The 23,567-nt window shown below is 44.2% G+C and overlaps 1 protein-coding gene across 3 annotated transcripts in view; it reads left to right on the top strand.

The window, feature by feature from the left end:
* The first annotated feature begins 3,921 nt into the window (after positions 1-3,921).
* FGF14 (fibroblast growth factor 14) overlaps positions 3,922-23,567 on the top strand; it is a 399,242-nt gene continuing 379,596 nt past the window's right edge. For 2 of the 3 annotated variants that reach the window (XM_062624693.1, XM_062624691.1), the window contains exon 1: positions 3,922-4,624. In XM_062624693.1, the coding sequence (XP_062480677.1) occupies positions 4,417-4,624 (208 nt within the window). In that variant the 5' untranslated portion in view covers positions 3,922-4,416. The remainder of the gene's footprint in view (positions 4,625-23,567) is intronic. The other variant, XM_062624699.1, reaches the window with a different exon arrangement.

Genomic DNA, 23,567 nt, shown 5'->3' with positions numbered 1-23,567 from the left:
GTGTATGGTACCACCAGCATAGAAGAGGAAGAGATGATGCAGGTTTCACAGCTAGCTAGCTCCAGGGATGACAAGAGTCTACAGTTATAAACATTTAGTTTGGGGAAAAGATTGTGGATAAGACACCCAAACTGAATTATCTGTGTACATATAAACCCATAGACTGAATATCTAATCTCTGGTGTAATCAATAGCGATTTAGGAGCTCTATACACTGCCTACCCATAGATAGCCATCACTGTCTTTTTGAGATGACCTAGGATTTTCTGCGTGGCCTCCAGCTGCAGTCCATGAAGGCCTGCATCTCCCACAGATCCAGAATCATATCTGCCATGTCAAGTTGCAAGATATCCTAGGAAGTCTCAGATAGCTCTATATGTCTAAGTTTCAGCAGTCAAATCAAGTTCCAGATCTTCATGGACTATAATGGACTATACCATCCAGTTTGCAAGTAGACATCTAGATGTCTTGTCCTTCAGGCTCTGTCTCACTAAATGGTTGCTACAGTATACGTATTTTCTAGACTACATGGGAATTATGCAAGCTCTGTATTTTAGAAGACAAAGAAGCTTATGGTTATTGAATAAAACAGCTGGCCTGGCCAAATTTAGTCTTGCAATCAATGTATACCAAAACTTTGGGTTGAGGGGGTTACTCAATCCACAGCCTTACTAATAGACAAGCTGCTTATAGGTGTTCTTTTCTTTGGCATCTTGGGAAAGCTGTTTTTGTTCTCAAAGGACTTTCAGAACAAGGCTTTGCATAATTTTCCTCACATAAAAAAAAGAATCCTCTGATGTCACCACCCCATGAGGATGCCTTACCTGGAATTTAGCTCCTCCATCACCATCACCCAGGCCTCCCACATGGAGTCCCTAGGTAATGACTTCCCTAATCCAGAAGACAGGGACTCCTGGTGTCATGCTGTAAAAACAATGTGGTTTTCATTGTGTTATGTTTTTCCTCTCTGCCAAAACTGCAACTGTCTCTACCAATCAGAGGTCTTCATGGTACAGCTTGAGTGACTAGAATATGCCACTGCTGCTTTCTCCCTTTCCCAAATGGGAACCTGAAATTGTTGGAGGAAGAGCTGAACCAAATATCAGCTGTTGGTTTTTCACTTCTTTTGACTTACAAGGACTATGTAGATGACATGCTCTTCCACAGGTCCGCTCACTTTTTATGGCTATATCCCTCTTCGAGTAGAGTCATCTTATTTCATGGTCCTAAGACAGATAAGAACCCTTGAGGGAATGTTTCCTTCTCTTTGCCCAGGTCATTCTTTTATTTGTTTGCTTGCATACTGTATGCAGTAAAGTATGAAATTTATTTCGATTCATCAATCTTCCTAATGAGATAAAATGCTTACACCCAGTTCAGTGTCAGCTAATGATAGGCCATTTATAAATTGATTAAAGTGTTGAGAAGGATAATTTATACTTAGGCTAAATATACCTAACTGTATGGTTTAGACTTTTAAGGTGGTTATACATATTTCACCTGACAAGGGAACTCTTCCTCTGTTTTTTTCCACATTTGGTCAACTCTTCTTTGAAAAGGTTAATCTTTCCATGACTTGACTTTGCACAAAGAGGAATTCTGAAAAAATTATTGCTCTTTCTCAGGTATTTCTCTGCAGGCCTGCCATGTTTTGGGGACCTCTTCAAGGGCATTAAGTTACCAGATAGGAAAGGCGAGTATTAGTTTCCTCAGTTGAAAGAAAAAGCTTCTGCTTCTGTTCTAATTCTGGTAAACCTTAAATCACATTACCATGAGAACTAGCCTCCCTTGGTTCTGTAGCCACAATTCCTGACATCTGAATGATGGTGAGATGCTAAAGAGAAGTTTTACTTTCATTTAGAAAGTAGGGAGTTACATGCTGGCCTGAGGGAGGTATATAAACCAATTAGCTGGGTGGAAAGCTTGCAAATGACTTTTTGTTTCCAACAGATCACAGGCTGTTTCCAGCTGTATAAAGTTGGCTCTTGTGGTCAAGGGAAGATAGACACAGATCTCAGCTATTTTGGGAAGACTCTAGATCAATTTTATGTTTGTAGGGAGCCATGACATATGAGCTACCATGAATGGCACTGGGGCTGCCGTGAACTCCCAGCCAGCTGGCTGCAAGGTGGCCGAGCCAGCGCTCATCTTCCCAGCAGCCCGTGAAACGTCCGCACACCCAGAAGGACAGACAGTTCATTAGTTCAGCAGGGAGCACAGCCCACGGGATGGGGCAAGGACCATGCCACTACTTAGCATTAACTTCTTCTGCGTCTCTTGCCTCACTCTATAGCTTCTCTTGAATTCTGTCAATCAAGTTTTGCTTATCTTTATTTTTGCAAACTTGGGCGCTGAGAGGTAGGCACTTACTCCCCTCCCCCAAATGTTCTGCAAACTCACCATACATCCCTTCATTCCTGTGCGTCAGTCTTCATTTCTGTAAACCAGGGTAATGATGTTTAAATATCATGTAGGCGAGGATCTGGCAACCAAGCAGTTTATCTACATGTATAAATCCAGAATCTGGCTGAAATTAAAACTACAGGAAAATTCTCAGTTCCCAGCGCTTTTGTTGGTGTGCTGACCAAATGTTTATTGTAAGAGTTTCCCAAATATTGGTAATCAGACCGAGATCCTGGCAGGGCAGGAAAGGCACGCATACAAACTTCTGCACTTTTCATACTTTAGCCTTACACTCCTTGGAGCAATGGTGGCTTCCATGGCTTCAGGAGAAAATGCCAACATCTGACCATGTCTGGAGGAATGCAAATATAAATAGAAAAATAGGTGAAACCGGCATCCTGGTGCTTCTGTCACAGCATCACAGAATCAATGGTTTGGGTTGGAAGAGACCTTAAAGATCACCTAGTTCCAACCCCCTGCCATGGGCAGGGACACTTTCCACTAGACCAGGTTGCTGGAAACTGTCACTGGAAAAAGTTAATGGTAACGAGCAAACCTTTGTCCAAACAAGTAAAGAAGATCATGAAGGTGGATAGACATGATTTTGAAAACAGGAGAGTTCTTCTCAGCTGCTCCCTTCTACTACTGCTTCATCATCTTTTCCCTTATTTATTTGTGCTCTCTACCCTATCACTTCCAACCCCTTCCCGTATCCACACAGTCCCGCACAACATCTAAAAGGGGAGAGGGAGATGATGGGCATTATCTTTTATTTCTCCCAGTGCCACCGCTGCCACGCATGGCTGCAGCCACTGTGAGCCTGCTCAGCATAACCCTCCTACATAGAGGGCTGGTGAAAGATGGGACTGTCAAGAGCAGTGCGTGGCATTGCTCAGGAGCTGGCCTGTCTGCCCACGGACCTGTTAACTTGACCGTGCAGCAGGTGCTTTCGCCTTGTTGCATTGCCTCCATAGGTACTTGTGGTGCTTGGGAACCCAGTTCATGGCTCAGGGCTCCACTGCACATGGCGTCACCCGAACTGCTGGGTCAATCCGTAAACCTCACCCGCACACTTTTTAGGTATGACGCCAGCAGGGACAGCACCCAGAAACACCGTCGTTTCCAGGTTGGGCTATGCTGCTCCCGCCTGTTGGCCATTCATTCGTGCTCCTCGGGACCGCTCCATGACCGAGACGGGCTCGGGCCGCATGTCAGGGGTCGGGCGGGCAGCCCGCCCGTCCTCCCCGCGGGCGGGGCCGGGCCGGGCCGGGCCGTGCCGCACGTGGGTACGTGACGGCGATCGGGGCCGGCGGGGCACGGCGGCTCCTCCTCCCCGGACGCCCGCCGGCGACTGGGCGCCGAGGCTGCGGCGGGCGGCGCGGGGCGGTGCGGGGCGGGCGGGGGTTCTGCCTCCGGAGCGGCGCGGAGCGGCGGTGCGGGGCGCAGCGACAGCCGGGGCCGGGAGGCGAGCGGCCCGCGCGGGCGAGGGCGGGCGGCGTCCGGGGCGGCGGCGGGGGCTGCGGGGCAGCGGCGGGGGCTGCGGGCGGGGTTCGCGCCCGCGGCCGGCAGCGGTGTGCGCGCCTCAGCCGGGCTCGGCCGGGAGCTGGTGGTGCGCTCTCCCGCCGCGGGGCTGCACAATGGCAGTCGCTCAGTAGGATGGATCCTGCCGTGGCTTTTGTTCTGCAGATCCACCCATCCTCCTAGCAGTCAAGTACCAGGCTATGGTTTTCTCTCTGGGGATCTTTCTTCCGCGTTCTGCCGGTGTCTCGGATGAGGTTTTGGCCTCGGCTGGGATTTCAGCACCTTACTTTTCGTTTGGCTTCGCGCTGAAAAAAAAAAAAAAAAGGGATTTCTTTTATTTTCTCTCCACGGTTTTGGTTATAGTCCGGTGTTGGTCTAGGGGGAATAACCATTCAGCCTGGCTGAAAAAAAGCATCCGTTGAAAAGTCTCAAAGAAATATACCACGTGAGGAAAAAAAACTGGGAGAAGATCGGAATATAATCGCTTTTTCTATGATAAAACTGGTACCCCTCTTCAGGAGAACTGGTCTCAATTTATTATTATGCAACCACAAGGATTTCTTCTTTCTCAGGGTGTATAAGCTGCTGGATTGCTTTTCGCCCAAATCAATGTGGTTTCTTTGGAACATTTTCAGCAAAGGATCGCATATGCTGCAGTGTCTTTGTGGCAAGAGTCTTAAGAAAAACAAGAACCAAACTGGTAAGCAATCCATTGCACTGCGTTGTTTTTCTTTTATGCTACCTTGTCTGTTGCTCGCCGAGGTAGATCTGCAATCCTGCTGAGGGGAGAAGGGGGAAATAGAAGGAGGCCAGCACGGACATGCATGTGCATATGTGTATGAATAAGCAAGGAGTGGTTTGGATTAGCTTCAGCCACTGTCACCACGGAAAAGAAAGAAAGAAAAAATAACCAAAGGCGACCCTAGCCCAGCTTTCATCTCTTAGTTTCTATGTGCTGTTTCCAGGGAGGAAACTTTTATATCGCTACCCTTTTTGAGGGGAAGCCAGTAGAGTCCCCCTTCCCTCTGTTCCCGCCCCCGATGCTAGCCCCCCTGTGCAGACCCCCAGTCAGTTTTGGGAAGAGAAGCCCAGGTCTCTGGGTTGGTGTCAGCCGGCCCTGCCTGCAGTGGACGAGTGTGCCGGGGCTCAGGTCCTGCACAGCACTTTCTGATTAGCTTGCAATATGTCACCCCCCACCACAAACGCACTCACTCCCCCCCCCCCCGCCTCGCTCGGTTCTCTGAGTCAAGCCCGGCATCGCCCGGCCCGGGGGCTCCCCGTTGTCACTCACCCCCCGGGGGATTTTAGGCCGGGAAGGTGCAGGGTGGGTGAGGATAAGCGGGTGAACACTTTCTTGGGGCTTGTGCCCAGACGGCAGTTCAGCCCGCGATGCCGGGCGGCAGCACCGCTTCGGCGGCTGCATCGCCCCGCCGCCTCTCCCTGCCGGGCTGACCCCTCTGTGCACACGCCGGTGTCTCTGCGTCCATCTCTATGTCTGCCTGGCAGCCAGGATCATGCGCTTCGTTTCAGCCCGGCTCCGAGGGGGAAACTTGCAGTACATTACATAAGGAATGCAAATGTAGGTGCTCCGGGGCGTCCGGCCCCGGGGGGGTCACGCTGCTGCTGCTGTTGCATCTCTCTTGCCCAGGGCTACTGTGCGGCCAAGCCCGCTGCTTGGCGAGCAAGGTGGGCGGGAAGGGATGCTCGGCGGGCGGGAGAATCTGGAGGTGTTCAGGGGAAACACCGGCCCTCCCCGGCCCCTCACAACGGGCTCCGGCCCCCCCGGCCGGCAGGTTGTCTGCAGGCACTTGTGTGCCTGGGGAGGCGAGAGCCGCTGGAGCCCGGGCTGCGAAGGGCGGGAGGGTAGGCTGGAAGGAGGGATGCCGTGTGTGCGCGCTGGTGTGTGTGTGTGTGCCGGCTGCCCTGCAGTGTCAGCTCCCGAGCTGGAGGCTCCTGACGCTGGCACTGCAGTGTAGTAGATCATAGGCTTTCGTTGCCGCTCTGACACCCCAACATCAACAAGCAGCAGCCCTGGCAGCCCGCACTGCTCTCCTCCCCGGCAGCCGGGGTGCCGGCTCCGGCTTTGCCCACTGAGGGCAGGTGCAGAGAGTCGAGATGGGCACCTCGACGGATTTTTTCTTGCCCCCCCCCCCCGCTCCCATTTGCCAGCTCGTCCCTTTCCACCCCTCCGCTGCCGCAAAGAGCAGCCACTTCTCAGCATACCAAAGAGGCCGAAATGCCCCGCCGGAGGCTGCGCTCAGCCTCCCGCAAAGTGCCCTTTGCTTCACTCGTCCCTTTGTGCTGCAGCAAGCAGCCTCCCCCGCCAGGGAGCAACTTCCCAGCCTTGTGCCCCCGCCGGGGAGGGATGGGGCAGGGCAGCCGGATACCTTCTTGCAGCCCCTGGGTTCTCCCCCTCTCCCCCTGTCCGGGCCGTGGATGCAGGGGCCGTGACCGAAGGGGGAGAGCAGAGCCCGCGGCGTGACTCTGCCTGCCCTGCCCGCTGCTGCCGCCGCTCGTCCCCCCGGGGAGGCCCGGCTCCAGCGCGGTGGTGCTCCGGGCGAGCTGCGATGCTTCGGAGGAAAGGCTTGGGTTGTGTGTTGATTGTGGTTTCTAGACCTTTCAGTTTGCATACTGGGGGATGGACGACACGGACGGAGGGAGGGGGCGTATAAACATACCCCTCCCGACCCCCACTCCCCAAAGGCCCGCGGCCTTTCCTTGCGGAGGGGACCGTAGTAAGGAAATGGCCCCTGAAGCCGAGACGTGTCCTTCGGAGTGTCAGGGTCCGAAGCTCACCTTGCCCCTTCCCAGGGACTTTGCCGCGCTCTACCACCTCTGTACGGGTCGAGTGGGATTTAGTGACAGGAGTGGCATTGCACCCCGCAGCCACTCTGCCCAGGGAGGGCAGAACAAGCGGGGCGGACCTGGGGGGGGCAGAAACCCTGGGGGCCGGGCTGAGGGATGGCTGCCAGGGAGTGCCAGGGGGGCACGGAGCGAGGAGTGGGGGATTGCGGCAACTCTTCCCGCCCGCACAGTTTGCGCTGCTCAGCTCCGGTCCAACGTGATCCCTGCAAAGCCGCATCATGCCCTGTCCTGACATCTCTAAACTGCGGCTAGCTGTCAGGGGAGGCTAATAATCCGTTTGGCCGGATTAGCTGGTGCTCGATCACAGGCGCTGTTGCTCCGCCGGCAGATCATCTCCATCTAGGCTGGGGTTGCCGGGGGAAGCACAGGGAGACGGTGCCGTGATGCCCGGCCTTGTCCGGTGCCCCTGGCCATGGGGCTCCACACTCTGTGGCCAGCTCTGCCTACGGGAGCCGGAGTCCCCCAGTCGCCGCTGCTGCAAGGGGCTCCGCTACCCCCCGGCCCTTTCCCGACCTCCTTTGCCAGCCAAACTTTTCAGGAGCTGCTGTGTTTTTTTTGGTCTCAAAAGGCACCGCACGAGCGAGCAGCTGCCGCTGATCCAACGGTGCGGAAAATCAAGCAGGTGAGGCAGCTCACGCCGGCTGTAATTTCAGTTCATTTAGCTATTTTCGGCCTGCTGCACTTTTTTAATCGTCTGTTTCAACAGCTGGTCTTTTTCCAGAAACGGGGCTGGGTGGCTCATTTCCAGATGTTCTTGCTTTGCAATTCCTCTTCACCTCTGGCTGCAGCTCTCCCCTCCTTGCATGACCTCCTCCCGGGGCTCCCCTCCATGCCGGGGGTCCTTTCTGGCCCTGCTGGGACTACTGGCACCAGGCAGAGCTCCAGAGTGAGGGGAGAGCTGGGCAGAGAGGGATGGGGTATGCAGTGAGGTGTGTGCAAGTCTCTGGCACGATTGCATCTGGAGGCTTTGGTTCATCCATCATAGAAATGCAGCTGGCTTAAACCCCTTTGCTTCAGATTTGTATTCCAGATAGAGGAGCTGCTTTTGATTGATAGTTATTTACCTCTCCATGTTTCTTCATAAGGAGAAAAACTTTGAGAAGCAATAGATGTGGCTTTGCTTGCACTGATTGAATTTGTTTGCATTTTCTTGAGTTTAATAGTACAAAAAGTAATTGAACTTTACATATTTGCAGTATCCTGTCCAGCATGAAAACATTTGCAATGTGCTAGGTTCCCTGGACCTCACTTGATTTTGCAATTATTCCCATCTAACTCTGCCCTTCCAGCTTGTCCTACACACAGAGAGGACTTCACAAGTGTGAGCGAAAGTGGACTTTTTCTCACAAAGAGTTAAAAGTTGCTCAAAACCATAAGGCCTGAGTCAAGGCTTGTAATGACAAGATGCCATCCTGGTTGGTCCCCCCAGCCTTGAGGTGTACATTTAGTTAGGGAATGACTTACATTTAGTTAGGGAATGGTTAAATCATGGGGAGGATTTGGGGCTTGAGGGAAAATGGGGAAGGAGAGAATCCCTGGGTGTTTTTTTTCAAACCAAATACTGCAAATTAATAGATTTATTTTGTTTTATTACTGAATGACAGCTGTTAGGGTGCCCATGGGAAATGAGTTAGTTGGCTGGAGTACTAGATGCCCCCATGGCGGGAACTGCTATCACATTTCACTCCTGGTAGCAGCCCAGCAGACAGAGGATGGCTCAGGTTTCCTCTCCGTTTACCTCCAAGGAGAGGCATCTCTCCAGCTCAGTCAGGGATGCTGACAGGAGAGTAGAGGGAAATTGGCATTACTATAAATTTGTTGCTGATAGAGGAATTTAGTTTCTGCATCAATCCCATATCAATCTCAAATACAAAACCTATTAAAAAAGATGAACATCTGAAATACTGCTGTGGCTGATCTGGGATCTCTTCCTAGTCCCTTGTTAAACTCCATAAAATAGTCAGGCTGTTCTTTCATGGTCACTTACCATTTTGGAAAAGTTTTTAAGCACAGCCATGTGAGGATCTGTTTGAAATGGAAGCTTGGGTCATGCCCATAAAATGTATAATGTGTGTCTTGATCTGAATTCTAAGAAAACTGGGCCTCCCATCGCCCTCCTTACTCATAGAAAACAAACCTGCCAGAAGACAAAGGGTATTTTGCCTCAGTAAGAGCTGTGGGATTGGGTCCTTGAAGTTTCTTTCACGTGGGTCTGGAAAGCAGCTCTGACTGTCTTAAATATCATAATTCCAATGTCAGTGGGGCCGCAATGGTTTCTCTCACTCAAATGTAAAATTGCCTATTTACACGTATTTCACCTACTGAAGTTTTGTCCTCTATGGAATACATTTCCCTAGTTCATACAAATTTAATTATTCTTGATCAAATTAAATTGCATATTCTACTTGTTAAGGGGTGAAATTTATGCCTGCTCATGTATCTTGCTACTGTGATAAAATGCTTACACCTAGTTCAATGCCTGCTAATGACAGGCCATTTATAAATGAATCCAAATATACAAAGGATGACTTAAGCTTAGGGAAAATATGAAAAATGTATTTACAGAAATCATTTGTTCAAATATTTATATATATATGCAGTTTTCATTTGAGTTTCATGTTTATTCTGCTTGCCTGCTTCGATTACGTTAACTGTATTAATTTTGAGCTAAAATTCCTATTGACTTCAAGTTTAGATAAGGAGTGATTTAGACATTCAGAATTTGTCCCATTGCAAAGGTTTTCTGTGTAGTAAATGCCTGTAAAAATATAATTTGGAGGGGAGCAAACTGTATGAAACTGGAAACTGTTTTTTCCAAAGGACTTCATAAAGCTAAAGAAATAGGAATCAGGGCATTGCACTGACTCTGAGGTGGCATTTTCCTGTTGGTGGGGTCACTACTGAGGTTTTTGTATAAGCGCTCAACATGTAGGATGAAATGCTATGAGTCTAGGATGATAAATTAAGTGGCTGAGTGCAACTTAAACTCTGCTGAATATTTACAGATGTTTGCCAAATGTGCCTGTGAGCACTGCATTCTGTTGGAGCAGGTTTCATTCAGTTGAGAATGATCTTGTTACTTCAAGAGCAGTGATTTGTTGCTTTCCTGCTTGTTAAAAATCACAGGCAGTATCTGAACATTGCGCAAGTGTGCTGTTAGTCCTTTTGTTTGCCTTTTGCATTTCAGTGAATGATAGCTTTTCAAAGACAAATTACTAGCTTACTGAACAATTTACCAAGGAACAAAACATTGCATGATCTTAAAATTTTGCTGTCTCTGTTGTGAGAAAAAATTGCTGTGGTGTAGCACAAGGCTTGATTTACCTGGGAGCTACTTGCCACTGTACAGAACGAGTGTATACAGTAAAAAAACAGTGTACCTGGAAACTAACTTCACAGGGCTGAGGCCATGTTTAGTTCAGCAAGAGGCTGCTTCTTGTACAGAGTGTGTTTCTACTGTCACAAAAACAGAGCAACTGGGAGGAAAATCTTTTCATTGGAGACCATGTGATAAAGTGCTCAAAGGAGTATATTCATCTTCTGACTGGCTATTTAAAAAGTTATTTATCGTGTTCTCGAAGTGGATCCTTAGAAGTTCTGAGCCACTAATAAGTACTGTAAGATTATAATTGCAAAGAGAGCTGATGGTGGTTGGCACCACGATGGACTGACTGAACTCACAGCGAGCAAAGTTCTTTTTAATATACTCTGCAGCAAAGGTAAATAGCATGTAAGTAACTAACAAAGTTGTTACTCAAATCAGAAACATGCTGACTTTGAAGGGGACCTTTCTGAGGGCAAAACCTCAGAAATAATTGAGTGAAAGGCTTTTAATGGAGAGATGAAATGCAGGTTTGGTGCGTCTGTAGCATATGCTGTTAGAAACACATTAAATAGTACCAAGGAAAGTAAACAGTTGCTGATGAGACAGCATTGAGAAGCCAGAATAATAATATCTGCAATAAAATTCAATGGAGTAGTTTAGGTAACATACCGTGGTGAACACAATCAACATTTTAATAGTTTGGGAGTTAATATTGGGTGGTTGTGTGGGTCAAATGACGATAAATGCATGCAGTTGCTAGCAGAAATTGATGGTGTAATTTCAACATCTGTATTTTGTGTTTTCACTCAGACACCTGCTTATTTTACTTTAACTGGAAACAGCATGAGGAATTGCACTGAACAAGTTTAATCTTTGCCTACATAAGGCAGTATCTTGGAAATTACTTGGCTTAATAATTTTGTGGCACTAAAATTAACCTGGTCCCATCAGACAGTAGAACTGAACGAAAGGTTAAACTTTTTAATTCCATTGGAATTGATTTGGCTTTTTCTTTCAGACACTGCTACAAATAAACTGTAATCCTCTATGAAAAAATTGTTTTAAGTAAATTCCCGAAAGGTCTGTATTTCACTGAGCTGATAAGGGAATAGACTTCGCTGTTCCCTGAAAATTTGTCATATCATCCATATTTTTTTTCATACAGTTTTGTCATCTGGAAAGATAAGAATACAGTGAGGAGGCAGAATGTGCAAGACTCATGGCGTAGCTCTTCAACATTCCCTGTCTGTAGCTCTGGGCATTAGGTGGTATAAGAAAACACCAAAACACAGGGCAAATCTAGGTTTGATCCTTCCCCTAATCTGCCCTCTCAGTTTTCAGCTGTCACTGGACTGTCTTAAATTGGAGCTTTTATTCAGACCACTGCATGTAGTAGCCACCTTTACTTGTCAAACAGCATTTCTATTTTGGGCATCAAAAACTTAGCGTAGCAGTGAGCTCCACATAACCATGTGCTACATGGAAAGGGTTTGTCCCTTCAGTGGGTACTCCTTCATGCTTCTCCTGTTGAAAATCAGAAGCTATTCCCGTTATGTGTTTGTGATTACTGTTAATGGGGAGCTTTCCAGGAGTGAATATCTCATCTATAAGGTGAAGAGCATTTTTTTCACAGTGCCTTCTCCTTCCCTGAACTGTCAGAAAAAGCAGCATTTTCATCATGCCAAGTCCTGTGCAATATAAGTTGCCCTTGCTGAGGATACAAGATGTTTCTGGCTTTGGAGGGCAAAGATGAGGCAGCAGCTGACACATCCCTTTGCATGCTCTGCTTTCATCCAGCTAAAAGGAGTTAATTCCTATGGATTTTCTAGGCCTATGGGATAAGGAAGTATCTCCTGCAAAGGGCATGTTTTCACAAAGTCCCTTCTCTTGAGGGAAGAAGCAGAGCATTTCTCCCTTGAACAAGCTTTTAAAGAATTAAGCCCTACTGTGACTGAAAACTTGAATTTTGTACCAGTGTTGAATGGTTTGAACAGGAGAGAGGGCTTGCATATGAAAGCAAAGAGTTCTGTTTACATATGAATCTCTTGGTTCTCACCAATGCTAGCAAAAGAAATACACAGGAATTTCATTGTCCTTTAATGAGGTTTTACCTGAAAATGTTAATTTAAAGAAGGCAAGTTTGCCAGACTTGTTACTCTTTCAGTAAATGTATTTTTAAGCATGTCCTGCTACATTTAAACAAAATGCCCAGAGTAAACAGTTTCCAGCTCATCCTTCTCCTTAGAGAAGTGCATTAAGGAGCATTACTAGTGCCCAGCAGTTTCTACACATATCACTCATTGCTAATACAGATATATTTATTGACACTGAATGAGACGAACAGGAACTACCAGTGCAAAACAGTGGAAATTGGAGAAAAAAGATGTGAAAAAAATATAAAGTAGGGAAATGCTTAAAAAAATGAATCAGTTAAAGCACTAGTATAATAATAACTTAGAGAGTATCCTATCAAGAATATCTTAACAGGGTTAAATTAATAGTAGTGCTTATTAATTCATGGTGCTCATCATGATATGAAAAAAACCCACTTTACAGTTCTGATTTTCTTGCAACTAGAAATTGGAGTCAAACCTAGACTACTAATAGTCTCTAAGAAACTGAACCTAAACGTGATTTGGGCAGATTATCCCACTGGGAGATCAACCCAAGATCTCGGATATGAATTAACTTTAGGATGTGTAAAACCCAGGTGCAATTTTGTGGTTTGGACTTTTTCAGCTTTCACTAAAATCCATGTTTTAAGGTAGGATTAACAGGTGGATTAAAATCTGTTAAATCCTCATGCCCCCAAGAGGTTTCCTTCTAGTCCCCTGCCAGTATAAACCTTTTTTTTTATGTTTGTCCTCATATGAAGGAGACTTTCTTCCTCAAAAAGTAAGGTTATGCAGACTTTCAGTACCAACATTTTCTGGTCTCCTGCTTTACTCAGACCTGCTTTATCGCTGTGAATATGACCTTGACCCTTCCCAGACACTGTCTCCTCCATTATAGCCTCTCACATCTCTTTCAGTTCTTTTACCCACTGCTTATGCAGGCATCTCACCTTTTTACTTTGGTTTAGGGTCCCTGAGGAAAAGTAGCCCTTAATTATGTTTCTCTCAGATATGTTCAAGTTCTCTCCAGCACTTTGACTAATTAGCTCGTGGCAGTGAGCAGGGTGACTGTACAGGTTGTTGCTGATGTAACAGATATTTTGGATGGATGAAGGGTAGGCTGATGAACTATGCTTTGTTTTATTGGCGTGAGCTGTATGAATGATTGCTTTTCCACTTTCTGCTGATTTACAGTAGCAGAACAGTAGCAGAAGTACATAAATACAGTAAAGCAACTGATTGACTAGGAAAAAACAGTAAAATCAGTGAGAGGGTTTACAAGACATGAGAACAAATGTGCCTTTCATTTGTTTTGAGGATTGTTTGAGGACAAACTGCTTTATGTGAGATTCTGCTGTTGAAGCAGGACTCCTCAGCTTTCAGGGAAGTTTTCTGGATAATATTGCTAAGCAATTCTTTCTTGAACTGGTAGGGAATTGTTTCCAAGTCCTGGCTTTGTCTGCATACATGGGTGCTACGTGCCTGTGGCTGTAGTACCCTGCTGAGGAGTTCCCAGAGAGCTACAAAACCCATGTGGCTGCAAGGCATGCTCCGTATGTCCACACTTTCAGCAGGGTACAGACAGAACAGCCTGTGGTCTGGATCTTGCTCACCTTTGATGAGCCTTGTTCACCTTTGGCTGAGTTCACTTTTGATAGTCTAGTTTTGAGACATTATTGTGTGAGTGGATTCTAACGTGCCACTTCAGTGCAACATACTTGAAGCTTCCTACTGACCAGGGAGAGACATTTGTGGCAAAACCAGTGACTATGTGTGCTATTAAATCCTGTGTTCTGAAGTGTTGAGCTCTGCCCACTTGCACAAAGAGTTGATTTTTTTACCTTTGAAACTGGTAGCATGGACTCTTCCATGGAACAGGGCACCTAAAAGCAGTATGGGATTGTTATACAGCAAATACATCATCATGTAGTGCTTGTATTGAAAACACACATTTTGTGAAGGAGAACTTAATTTGTTTTAGAACTGGACTTTAAACCCTGATAACGTTTGTGAAGTTGTAAAAGTGTAAGAAAAAAAAAGCTGTTGTAGTTTCCTAGGTGATACATATCTGGGTAAAACCAATGAGTTTACTTAGGGCAGGAGGAATGTGCATCATGGTAGTGGAAATGGAGTCACTGTGATTTTGTGTTCTAGTGTCTTTTCTCATTTCAGTTCATCTTTGCAGTTTTTAAGAGATGATGTATCTGGGGTATTACTGTATGAAGTGGAGATGAGTCCTGTGATCTGTGGGCCGCAGGAGGTATTCCCTCCTTATTGAAGATTTCAGTGGAAGTGTATCTTAGAAGATGTTGGCTTTCTTAGCACTTCAACATCACACATGTTGATTTTGACCATTGCCATGCACTACTGAGAAAAAATAATTGAACCTAAGGTTATGCAGGCAAATCTCATGGCAGTTTAACTGTAGGGCTACTTAGTTTCATGGCCTCTTAGATGCTGTATGAGAATGATTTTGTTCCGATTGTGCCAGCTGCTATAAGGATGAAAGTGGAAGCAGCAGTTCAGGAGCTTTTAACCAGGACAGAAGTAAGCTGTAAATTGTGCAGGCTAGGTTAAATCTTATAACAAAATATCAGGAGAAACAGTAATGTGAGGGTTCATTGTTTGCTGTGGCCAATTTTCCTTGCCTTTCTGTGGCTGGCTGGAGTGGCTATGGTCTAAGCTGGCTGCTAAAAGGAATGCCTGCTAATAGATTTAAGATGGAAGATGAAGAAAAGATAAATACTAAGCCCTTGTAGTCCTATATATAGGTTAAGAATTTGGGGGTGGCACTTGATGAAGTTTGAACAAAAGTTAAGTCAGAATACGATGTTAGCACATTAGGTGAGATTTTTTTCAAGTGCTGTGTGGATGATACATGAATAGTGTGGGATGCTCTCTCTCCCACTTATCCTCAGAGGGAGTTGAAAAACCAGAGTGAAAAAAGAAATTATAAAGTAAATAATAAAGGGATTAAGGGAATTTATAGTCATTTAGACACGTTAGTGATAGAAAGTCCTACAAGAAAGCAGAATTTAGAAATTGTTTAAGCTACTTATCAATTGGAGAGCAAATAGATCGGAAATTTAAGGACATTTGCATGGAAAACATCTATTTCTAGAAGTGTTTCTTTCCCAAGGACATCTAGGAGAGTTACTTTTGAGAGTTTAGCTTCTCTCAATTTATTCCATTTATAGCTATCTTGTAAAAGGTGAGATATCCTTGTAAATGTTGCTTTGCTTTTATAACTGAAGGTGCTCCCACACTCTGATGGGCCTACCAGCTGTCACTGCACAGCTCCGGAGCAGTGGCCTCCAGGGTGACCTTAGGTTGATCATCCCATGCATCCTGCCTGCCTGCCTGCTGCCATGCACATGCTCTGCAAACCGCCTGCGTGAGCATGCCTGGCAACCCTTGCTGGTTTGCGTGTGTGGAGTCCTGTGTGTGCTCCAGCCGCCTGGGCTAGCACCTGCAGGCTCACTTGCAGGAGAGATGGCACGCAAGCCTACTCGTGAGGGTGGCCCTCAAGCTCCACTGAGACAGTGAGTGTAGTTGCCACAGTAACTGATGGTGGGAGGAAATGTATTACCCTCCCTTAAAAAAAAAAAAAAAAAAAAGCCAAACCAAACCCTAACAACAGCAACAGCAACAAAAAATTATAACTTTTAAAATGTAGTGTTGTGTGTTTTTTTGAACTTTGGAAATCTGTGTTTCAGACAGCAAGCACTGAGCAGTATGAACTACGGAGGTATCCAACACTGGAAGCATTTGAATAGCTTTTGTTTCTATCAGGAGGTTTCAAAGACATTTCTGCACATTTGCAAGCATTAGCACTGTAAAGGAAGGTAGTATAGGTTCAATATTAACTTGTTTTTTTCTTCCAATGGTTTATTAAGTCTACAGTCAAAAAAGCCAAGAATGTTAGATGCCATTCAGACATAGTAGATAATCATATCTGTGTCAAGAAGCTTATTACTGGAGATCATAAAGTAACTTCAAAGGCAGATCCAATTTCTTTTTATTAATAGATGGCAAGTAAGAATTCTGAGTAAGAACTGTCCACCTTCAGTTTGGTATTGATATCCTTCCCTTACCTTTAACTCCTTCTAGTTGTTCAGGAACCTAAGACTGAATTTATATTGCTTAATTAAAAAGGGCCAGGGATTGCCCCACATCCAAATGGCTCTGCCTGGCTCATGTCCACATTACTTGCAGTTACCACCCTCCCTAGCAGATTTGGCTTTGAGAGAACTAGCTGAAGTTGTCCAAAACCACCTGGGACACAAGGAACAAGAGTGGGTGACCAGGGGTCTAGCACTTCTTTTGTTTAGCTGTATGGGCACAGCCAAAGAGGGTCAGAAAATCCCCTTTCACTTCCACTAAGGAAAGTTAGTGCAGGCTGTGCTTGTAGGGTGATTTATTTGTGCCCCTGGCCTCAGTGTGGGAGCACACCTGGGCTAATAACAGCGTATAACACCATCCCAACCAAGCAAAGGGGATATTAGACCTTCAGTAGGAGTGAATCTCAGCTTCATCCTTTGAGGAAGGGGCACTTGGAAAGAGTCTTTCCACGGGCTTTTGGTTAACCCAGTGAAAAGCTGGTGGAGGAAAGGGACCAGAACACTCCACTTTGGAGTAAGTCTGGCAGCTGCGCAGCAGAGACCTGAGACAGCAAGGAATGAATCATCATGAAATTGTGAGGAGGGCAAACCAGACACAAAGGGAGGTTCAGTCTTGCTGGGGAAAGAAACAGATTTCCCCTTTCTCTTCTCTCTGACAAGAAGATGCTGGTCCAGGGTAAGGAAAAGTTGAAGGACTGGAGGTTTCCTCTGTTTCTAAGTAAAACCTTTTTCTTCCACCTTATTGACTTGCAGTTGCTTTCCTCATCACTGACCTTACTAGGGATCACCCCTTCATTTGTGTGAACCTGTGCACTGAAACTGACAGTATTGGTCATCTGAGTAATTTGTCATTTTACCCATCTTTTTGCTGAGCTACATGGACACAGACCCGAGTCGCTGCTGCATGTGCTTCTTGATCTTCTTTTAAGTAAAGGGTGTATATCTCTTTCCACATGACTGCCACTCCCTCTCTTCTTTTCTATAATTGTGAGGAGCACAAGTAAAGAAACATTTTTATTGATTATTGATGCTTTAAATACTTTGGCAGGCTAAATCTGGTCATGATCTGTGAATTAGAAGACTCTGAATTATATTCTCACAGCACGTTCCAGTATCTTTGTGTGTATTTGGCCTATATTAATGAAAATAAAAATCATAAAGCTGTCGGTTTGTGGGGTTTTTTGTTTGTTGGGGTTTTTTGTTTGTTGGGGTTTTTTGTTTGTTTGCTTATTTTGTTTTGGCTTATTTTTTGACTAGTTTTAGGGAAAACCAGTTTACAGCACTTGGAATCTCTTGATTCTTTTCTTTGAGGATGCAAAGCGTATGTTTACTCTTACTGCTAAATATGAAAAGGTGGAATTTAACCAGTGGATTCTCCTCTTTTCATGAATTCCCTGAAAATCCCTTAAAGTAACTGTTCCTTTAAAAATTAAAAATCAGAAGAAATTCCAGTATTCATTACTTAATCTGGGACTAAGAAGGATATTGCTTTTAACAAGAACAGAGATTTTTAAGTTTTCAATGACTACAATAAAGCCAATTGTGAAAAGCTCTGATGATGGGACATAGCTTTGTGTTGCCTTAGAATAGAGTACAGTGGGGGGGCTGTGTTCAGAATGTGGGCCTGTTATGAAGAGCTGGGATTTCTGAAATCACTCTAAATTTGGAAGTCAAGTCATATCTTGTAAAGCTGGTAAAGTCATTTTAGCAGTATAAGAGTAATAAGAGAGTAAAAGTATAAATACTTCTCAATTCACCAGGTATCTTGAAAATATTTCTTCAGTTAGCAGCACATTAATGTAACATGACTGGGACCTTTCAAATGGCATTATATTTAACTGATTTGGGACAGACTACCTGCATTAAGATTCTTTCCAAGAATGAAAATGTATTTTCTTCATTCCCCCTTCCAGGCTGGTGAAATTAAGTTCTTTGGTGTCTCCTCATTTACAGCGTCTTTCTATATGGCATTCTCCCTGAAAGCACCAGCTTTAATCCTTCTGGAAGTTCCTTGCTATTTGCTTTATGCTGCAGTGCTCCATTGTCAGATTAGATCATCAGAGACCTTCAAAGAAGGGTTTTACCAGAGGATAAAAGCAGCATGCTCTCCATGACCAGAGCACAGGACCGTTCTTGTTATGGAAGTGATCTTTGCCCTCAGAGGAAAAGAAGGTAGAAGGTTTTTGGTTTTGTTTTTTTTCTGGCTTTGGCACACTGGTTTGGGTTTTTAAAATCTAGCTAGATTTAAATACTCAAATCCTTTCTTGCTAATCCACCAGTCCTTGGTCTCTGTCAGGATAGGCCTCTGTTTCTGTGGAAGACAGTAATTTTCTTGTACAGATCAGCGGTTCTGTGCTTAATCTATTACGTGAATAATTCTTACAGCATCAGCCTCAGTCTGTTCCATCTTGTCTATTTTAACTTACAGTGACTAATTTGCAGAAGAAGCATGTCTTCACCACTTTGAATTCAAGGACATTAATGTATGATGAAACTAATTTAAGTCTACAGAAACCATATAGAACAAGCAGCAAATGAACAGCTGAGACAGAACAATTCTGCCCACATGGACACAGTCCTCTTGCGTTTTCCCCTCTAAAAAGAATGGAGCTTTTTCTCAGAATCCCAAAGTTCTTGTTTTTTTTCTTTGCTCTGTTACGTACAGGCAACAGTGGAAACCAGAACAAAATGGTTAACAAATAGATTTCATGAGTTTCAACATGTCTTCAATGAGGGACCTTACAGCAAATTTATAAAATGAAAAGCTGAGTTGGCAGGAATTTCTAATCCTTTTGAAAAATGCTTCTAAAAAGGAATATCAGGGAATGAAAGTTCAAGCTGCAAATGTTGCAGTATACAAATTAGTAAGCGGGTCACCTGGTAGTTTCTTTGCCCTGATACATGGCACTAATGCTTTCTCCCTGAGGGTAATGTGCTACAGCAGTGTCCTAAGTTGCTGATGGAGAGCTATAATTTATTTTTTATTCTTTATTTCTTTAATACAGTACAGAAAGATCTGGCCAGTGTACAAAGAAGTGGCATCAGTAGTTATTGTCAATAATTTTCAAGGAAAAGTGCTAAAAATTTCAGTTCTTTTAAGGTTATATATGAAGGTGAGGTTATGAAGCTTCTCAGAGAGCACTGGTGGAATGAACAGTATGTAATGTGCAGCCCAGTGAACGGCAGTGCACTCAACTAAGTACGAAATAAAGGACCATCACTGAAACGGAATGTAAAAATTATTGCTTTAAGTTCAGGGCTGTTTGACTTAGGAGGGCAGTTAAGCCTAAAATCTCCATGATATTAAGCCCAGTGTTCGTAGTACGCTTTGTAAGTGCCTAAGCCTTGTGAACTGAGTAGTGAAGTCAGGCAGCTGAGTAGTGAAGCAGTGTTTTCTGGAGAGTTTATAGGAACTAATTATATGCAATTTGTTTAAATTAGTGGTGAGCAGCTCTGTGTTAACAATTGTCTTAGTGCTAACAAGTAGGAGTGTCTGGAGTGTGGTACTTTGCAGGCTCAAGTCTTACCCATGCTTCAAGAGGAGTCAGGTCTTCTTTCACACCCAATTCTTTCATACCAAAAGCTCAGATATTTTTACAAACTCGTTTTACATCAGTGTGCTTTTGCATTCCTGTCTTCTTTTTTCTGTTTTGTTCATAACTGGGCAACCTCTTGCCACACTATTTTTGAGATCATAAATTAAATTAATTTCCTCTAATAGCCCTTTTTGTCAGAGACACCATTTTGTCATAATATTACATGGCTGATGACCGGGTAGACTTCTCTTGCCCTTAGACACAGAGTTGTCTAATTACAGAGCTTTCTAACCTGTATTTCCTTTTCTTAGCCCACAGCAGACATGGGAAAATTCCTTTTGCCAGTGCCATGGCTTCTACTACAGTCCATCTGCTTGTGCCCCTCCTTCCTCCTTCAGCTTTCTGCCCATCTTCCTTTCAGACAAATTTGTTAGAGAAAGAGTGAAAATCACACTTCACAGCACCCAGGAGGGAAATTTGTCACCTGGGCATGGGATTTGGAAGAAGGCTTTCTCACAGCTCTCTCCACTTCTGTGGGTACAACACAACGCTCCTGCCAGTTCACATCCTTTGCTGTGATGTGGGGCCTCGGCAGCACTGTATGCTTTTGTGCATTTTAAATCTGGATGGATTTTAAGAAGCCTGAGAGCTAGGACACCTCTGCTCTGCTCCGTATGAGATCTCATGGTCTATCTCCTGCAGTTCCCTTCAGTGACCTGAGGAAGTATCTTGTGCCTGCTTTCAGTAACATAGTGCTTGGAGCACAGGGCATGGCCCTGCCACCTGATGAGGTTCAGTGTGGCAAAGCTGTTTTGTAACAGAAGAAACCTTTGCTTTAGGAGGGAAGAGATTTTGAACTTTTAAGTTTATTGTATTGTGGGGGGAATATTGTCCTTCCGGGAACAAGCTCAACTCTGAACAAATTAGAGTGGATTTGAATAACAGATGGGAAGGAAAAAGGCTTCTGAAATTTCTCTAGAGAGAGCACAAGCTCTGCTCACTGTAGCATCCAGCCTGTGTGCAGAGGGATTTGCGTAAGTGGAGTAGAGGGAGGAAAGAGCAAAGCCAGTAAATGCGCTGGTACCCAGATGTCTTGTAAATGAGCTTCAGATTTTGTGGCTGAGATACGAGAACTTTTGGGGTCTTGTTACTAAAAGTTCTTCTGTTCTACAGAAGGTGAAAAAAGAAAGGTAGTTTTGATTTTATTATAGAGATCCTTCCTGCACTTCAATGTACTATACTGACAGTATTCACTGTGCACTCCTCTCCCTTCCTGCTCTTCCAGGCTTGTGGATAACATTAGTCTATTAATACTTACAAAACTACTTTTATTTTCATTCTTCTTCATCGTGCAGCAGCCATTTCAGCTGTGTCCACTCTACTTGGCTCCATTTTTGGCAATTCTGTAATGAGGATTTAAGAAGATAATGTCTAAACAGGAGCCAAATACTCATATTTATGATGGATGTACAAGGACCCAAAAGATCAATTTTGGTTTTACTGCCCTGATATCTCATAGTTTGGCATGTACAAGGAAGCATGAAGGATTTTTCAGTGGATGCAAGTTCAATTAGATTTTGTTTGTTTGCAGGCAATTTTTAGTTTAAAAGGTCCAGTGATAATTTGGGAGATAAACAGGTTAATATACATCAGACAAATTCCCATCCTGCTGGTAACAGAATACAAAATGTTCTTAAAGGTGAAGTGTAATGTTAGTGGCAGGATTGGGCTCATGGTTTAATTGCCATGTCTTGGAATACCAGTTGTGTTAAAAAACCCAACTCTTTTTGTTTGGAGCGTTCAGCCCCAGCCCAAAGGTCATTTCAGTAAGGAAAAACACTGCCTTTGGCTAAGATGAGTGTTGGAGAGAAAATTTCCCTAGAATTATTTAATAAATTGGATCTATTCAGTTATCAACAGTGTAAAACAGAAGGTGCAAATGGCCTGTTTGGTTTTTAGGGGTAATATTAACATTCAGTTTCATAGCCAAACTTTCTGAACTGTATAGTTTTACCAATGCCTTTTAGTATTTTGATAGGTTTAATGAAGAGCTCAGTCACTCAAAAATTGTATTAATTCAGTAATAGCAGGCTCAAGGCCTTGTCTGTGTCTCAGTCTTTACACAAGTAAAGACTGAGATGCTGACCTTTGATAATGTTACAAGGGCTCATACCAAAAAGCAAGTACAAATTTGCTTTCTTTAAGATTAGTTGTTCCTGCAAATAATCTGGTGGATTTATTTATCCTTCAGAAACCAGGAAATTATTATTTCTGAGTATATTTCTTCCCACTTTTGGTTTTTTCTCTGCTTGTGGAAAATGGAACAAAAGTGTTGCAGGTTGCCTTTCCTCCCTTTCTACAGGTTCAGACTCCTCCTACCTGGCATTGTACCTCAAGAGGCCTAGATAGGGACTGATTTTACTGCACCAAGCCACTCACAATACCACATGTTCATATCGAGCTGCACACTTCTCTATCTTTGCCACCTCATTGAGTCTCAGGCTGCAGCTTTGAAGAACTGGAAGTGTAAAGATGACAATTCTTACAATTCACAAGCTCATGTCTGAACTGATGTTTTTCATTCACATGCTGTATTACAAATACAACAGAAAAATATTACCCACATTCAAGTCTGGGGAGATGAAAAGTGAATTCTATTTAAGTTGTTTTATTGCTATGTTGGCCTAAGATGGTTTTTCTTGTCTAAATAAGAAAATACTTCAGCAGGAAATAAGGAGAGCACTTGTATTTTAACAATGTCTTTTAAAAGATAGTAAATATTCACTGTTTATTCTAGCTAACCTAAGTAAATTTCTTTGTTAGTCTTCATCAGTCTTTGAAATTGTTCCAGAGGTATAAAGAAGATAAATGTTTCACTTGTCTTATCAGTGGCTTTTTCTCTCTTATTAACTAAATAGATACAGTAGCTATAGCAATGGAGGCACTGAAGCCGTGGTCATATATGTCTCATGTTTAGAACCAAGACTGGAAACCTGTCTGGTTTGAAATACTTCTTCAGGAACAAAATTTATTAAGAACAATGTCATCATACAGTTAAAAGAGTTTTGGATAACCACTATTCTTCATTTCCAAGAGGCCACAGTATTTAGTGGTTTCTGTCCGAATTCGACATCTCACTGAGCAGTGGCAAAGGACATGATATTGTTATTGAGTGCCTCTGCTTTACATGCATAGTATTGCCACAGTCATGAATAAAAAAAAAGAAAGCAAAAAAAAAGCACTAAAACCATGTGCTGACTGTGCCAGATGCATCTCAATGAAATCCCCATACAATAATGTGCACTCATTTGAATGGTTCTATTCATATGGTAAGGCCGACATTATACTTAGTTTCTTTCTCTTCCTTGTTTTCCTGCAGAGTGGCTGGCTCAAATTTATTTCTTCTAACCTGGGCATAGAGGGATGTTCAGGAGGTTGATTCTTGACAAGGTGGGAAAAGCCATGTCTCTGCTCTTTCTGCAGCAGCTAGAAGGCTAGAGACAGACTTGTGGGCTGCAGGATGTAGAGTAATGCCCTATTCCTTCCAGTTACAACAAATCTGTCTCTGATGTCACACTGTATGGTGTGATTCTGCTTGTCAAGCACCTGATTCCTGGATTCCCAATGACGTATGGGACACAATCGCAAAGCCAGTACTCTGCTTTAACATAGATAGCAATCA

This window comes from Pezoporus occidentalis, unplaced genomic scaffold (assembly GCF_034315485.1).
Source record: "Pezoporus occidentalis ecotype Australia unplaced genomic scaffold, CSIRO_AGI_Poc_V1 ctg27, whole genome shotgun sequence".
NCBI classification, from domain to species: domain Eukaryota; kingdom Metazoa; phylum Chordata; class Aves; order Psittaciformes; family Psittacidae; genus Pezoporus; species Pezoporus occidentalis.
This window is presented reverse-complemented; position numbering and strand designations above follow the sequence as displayed.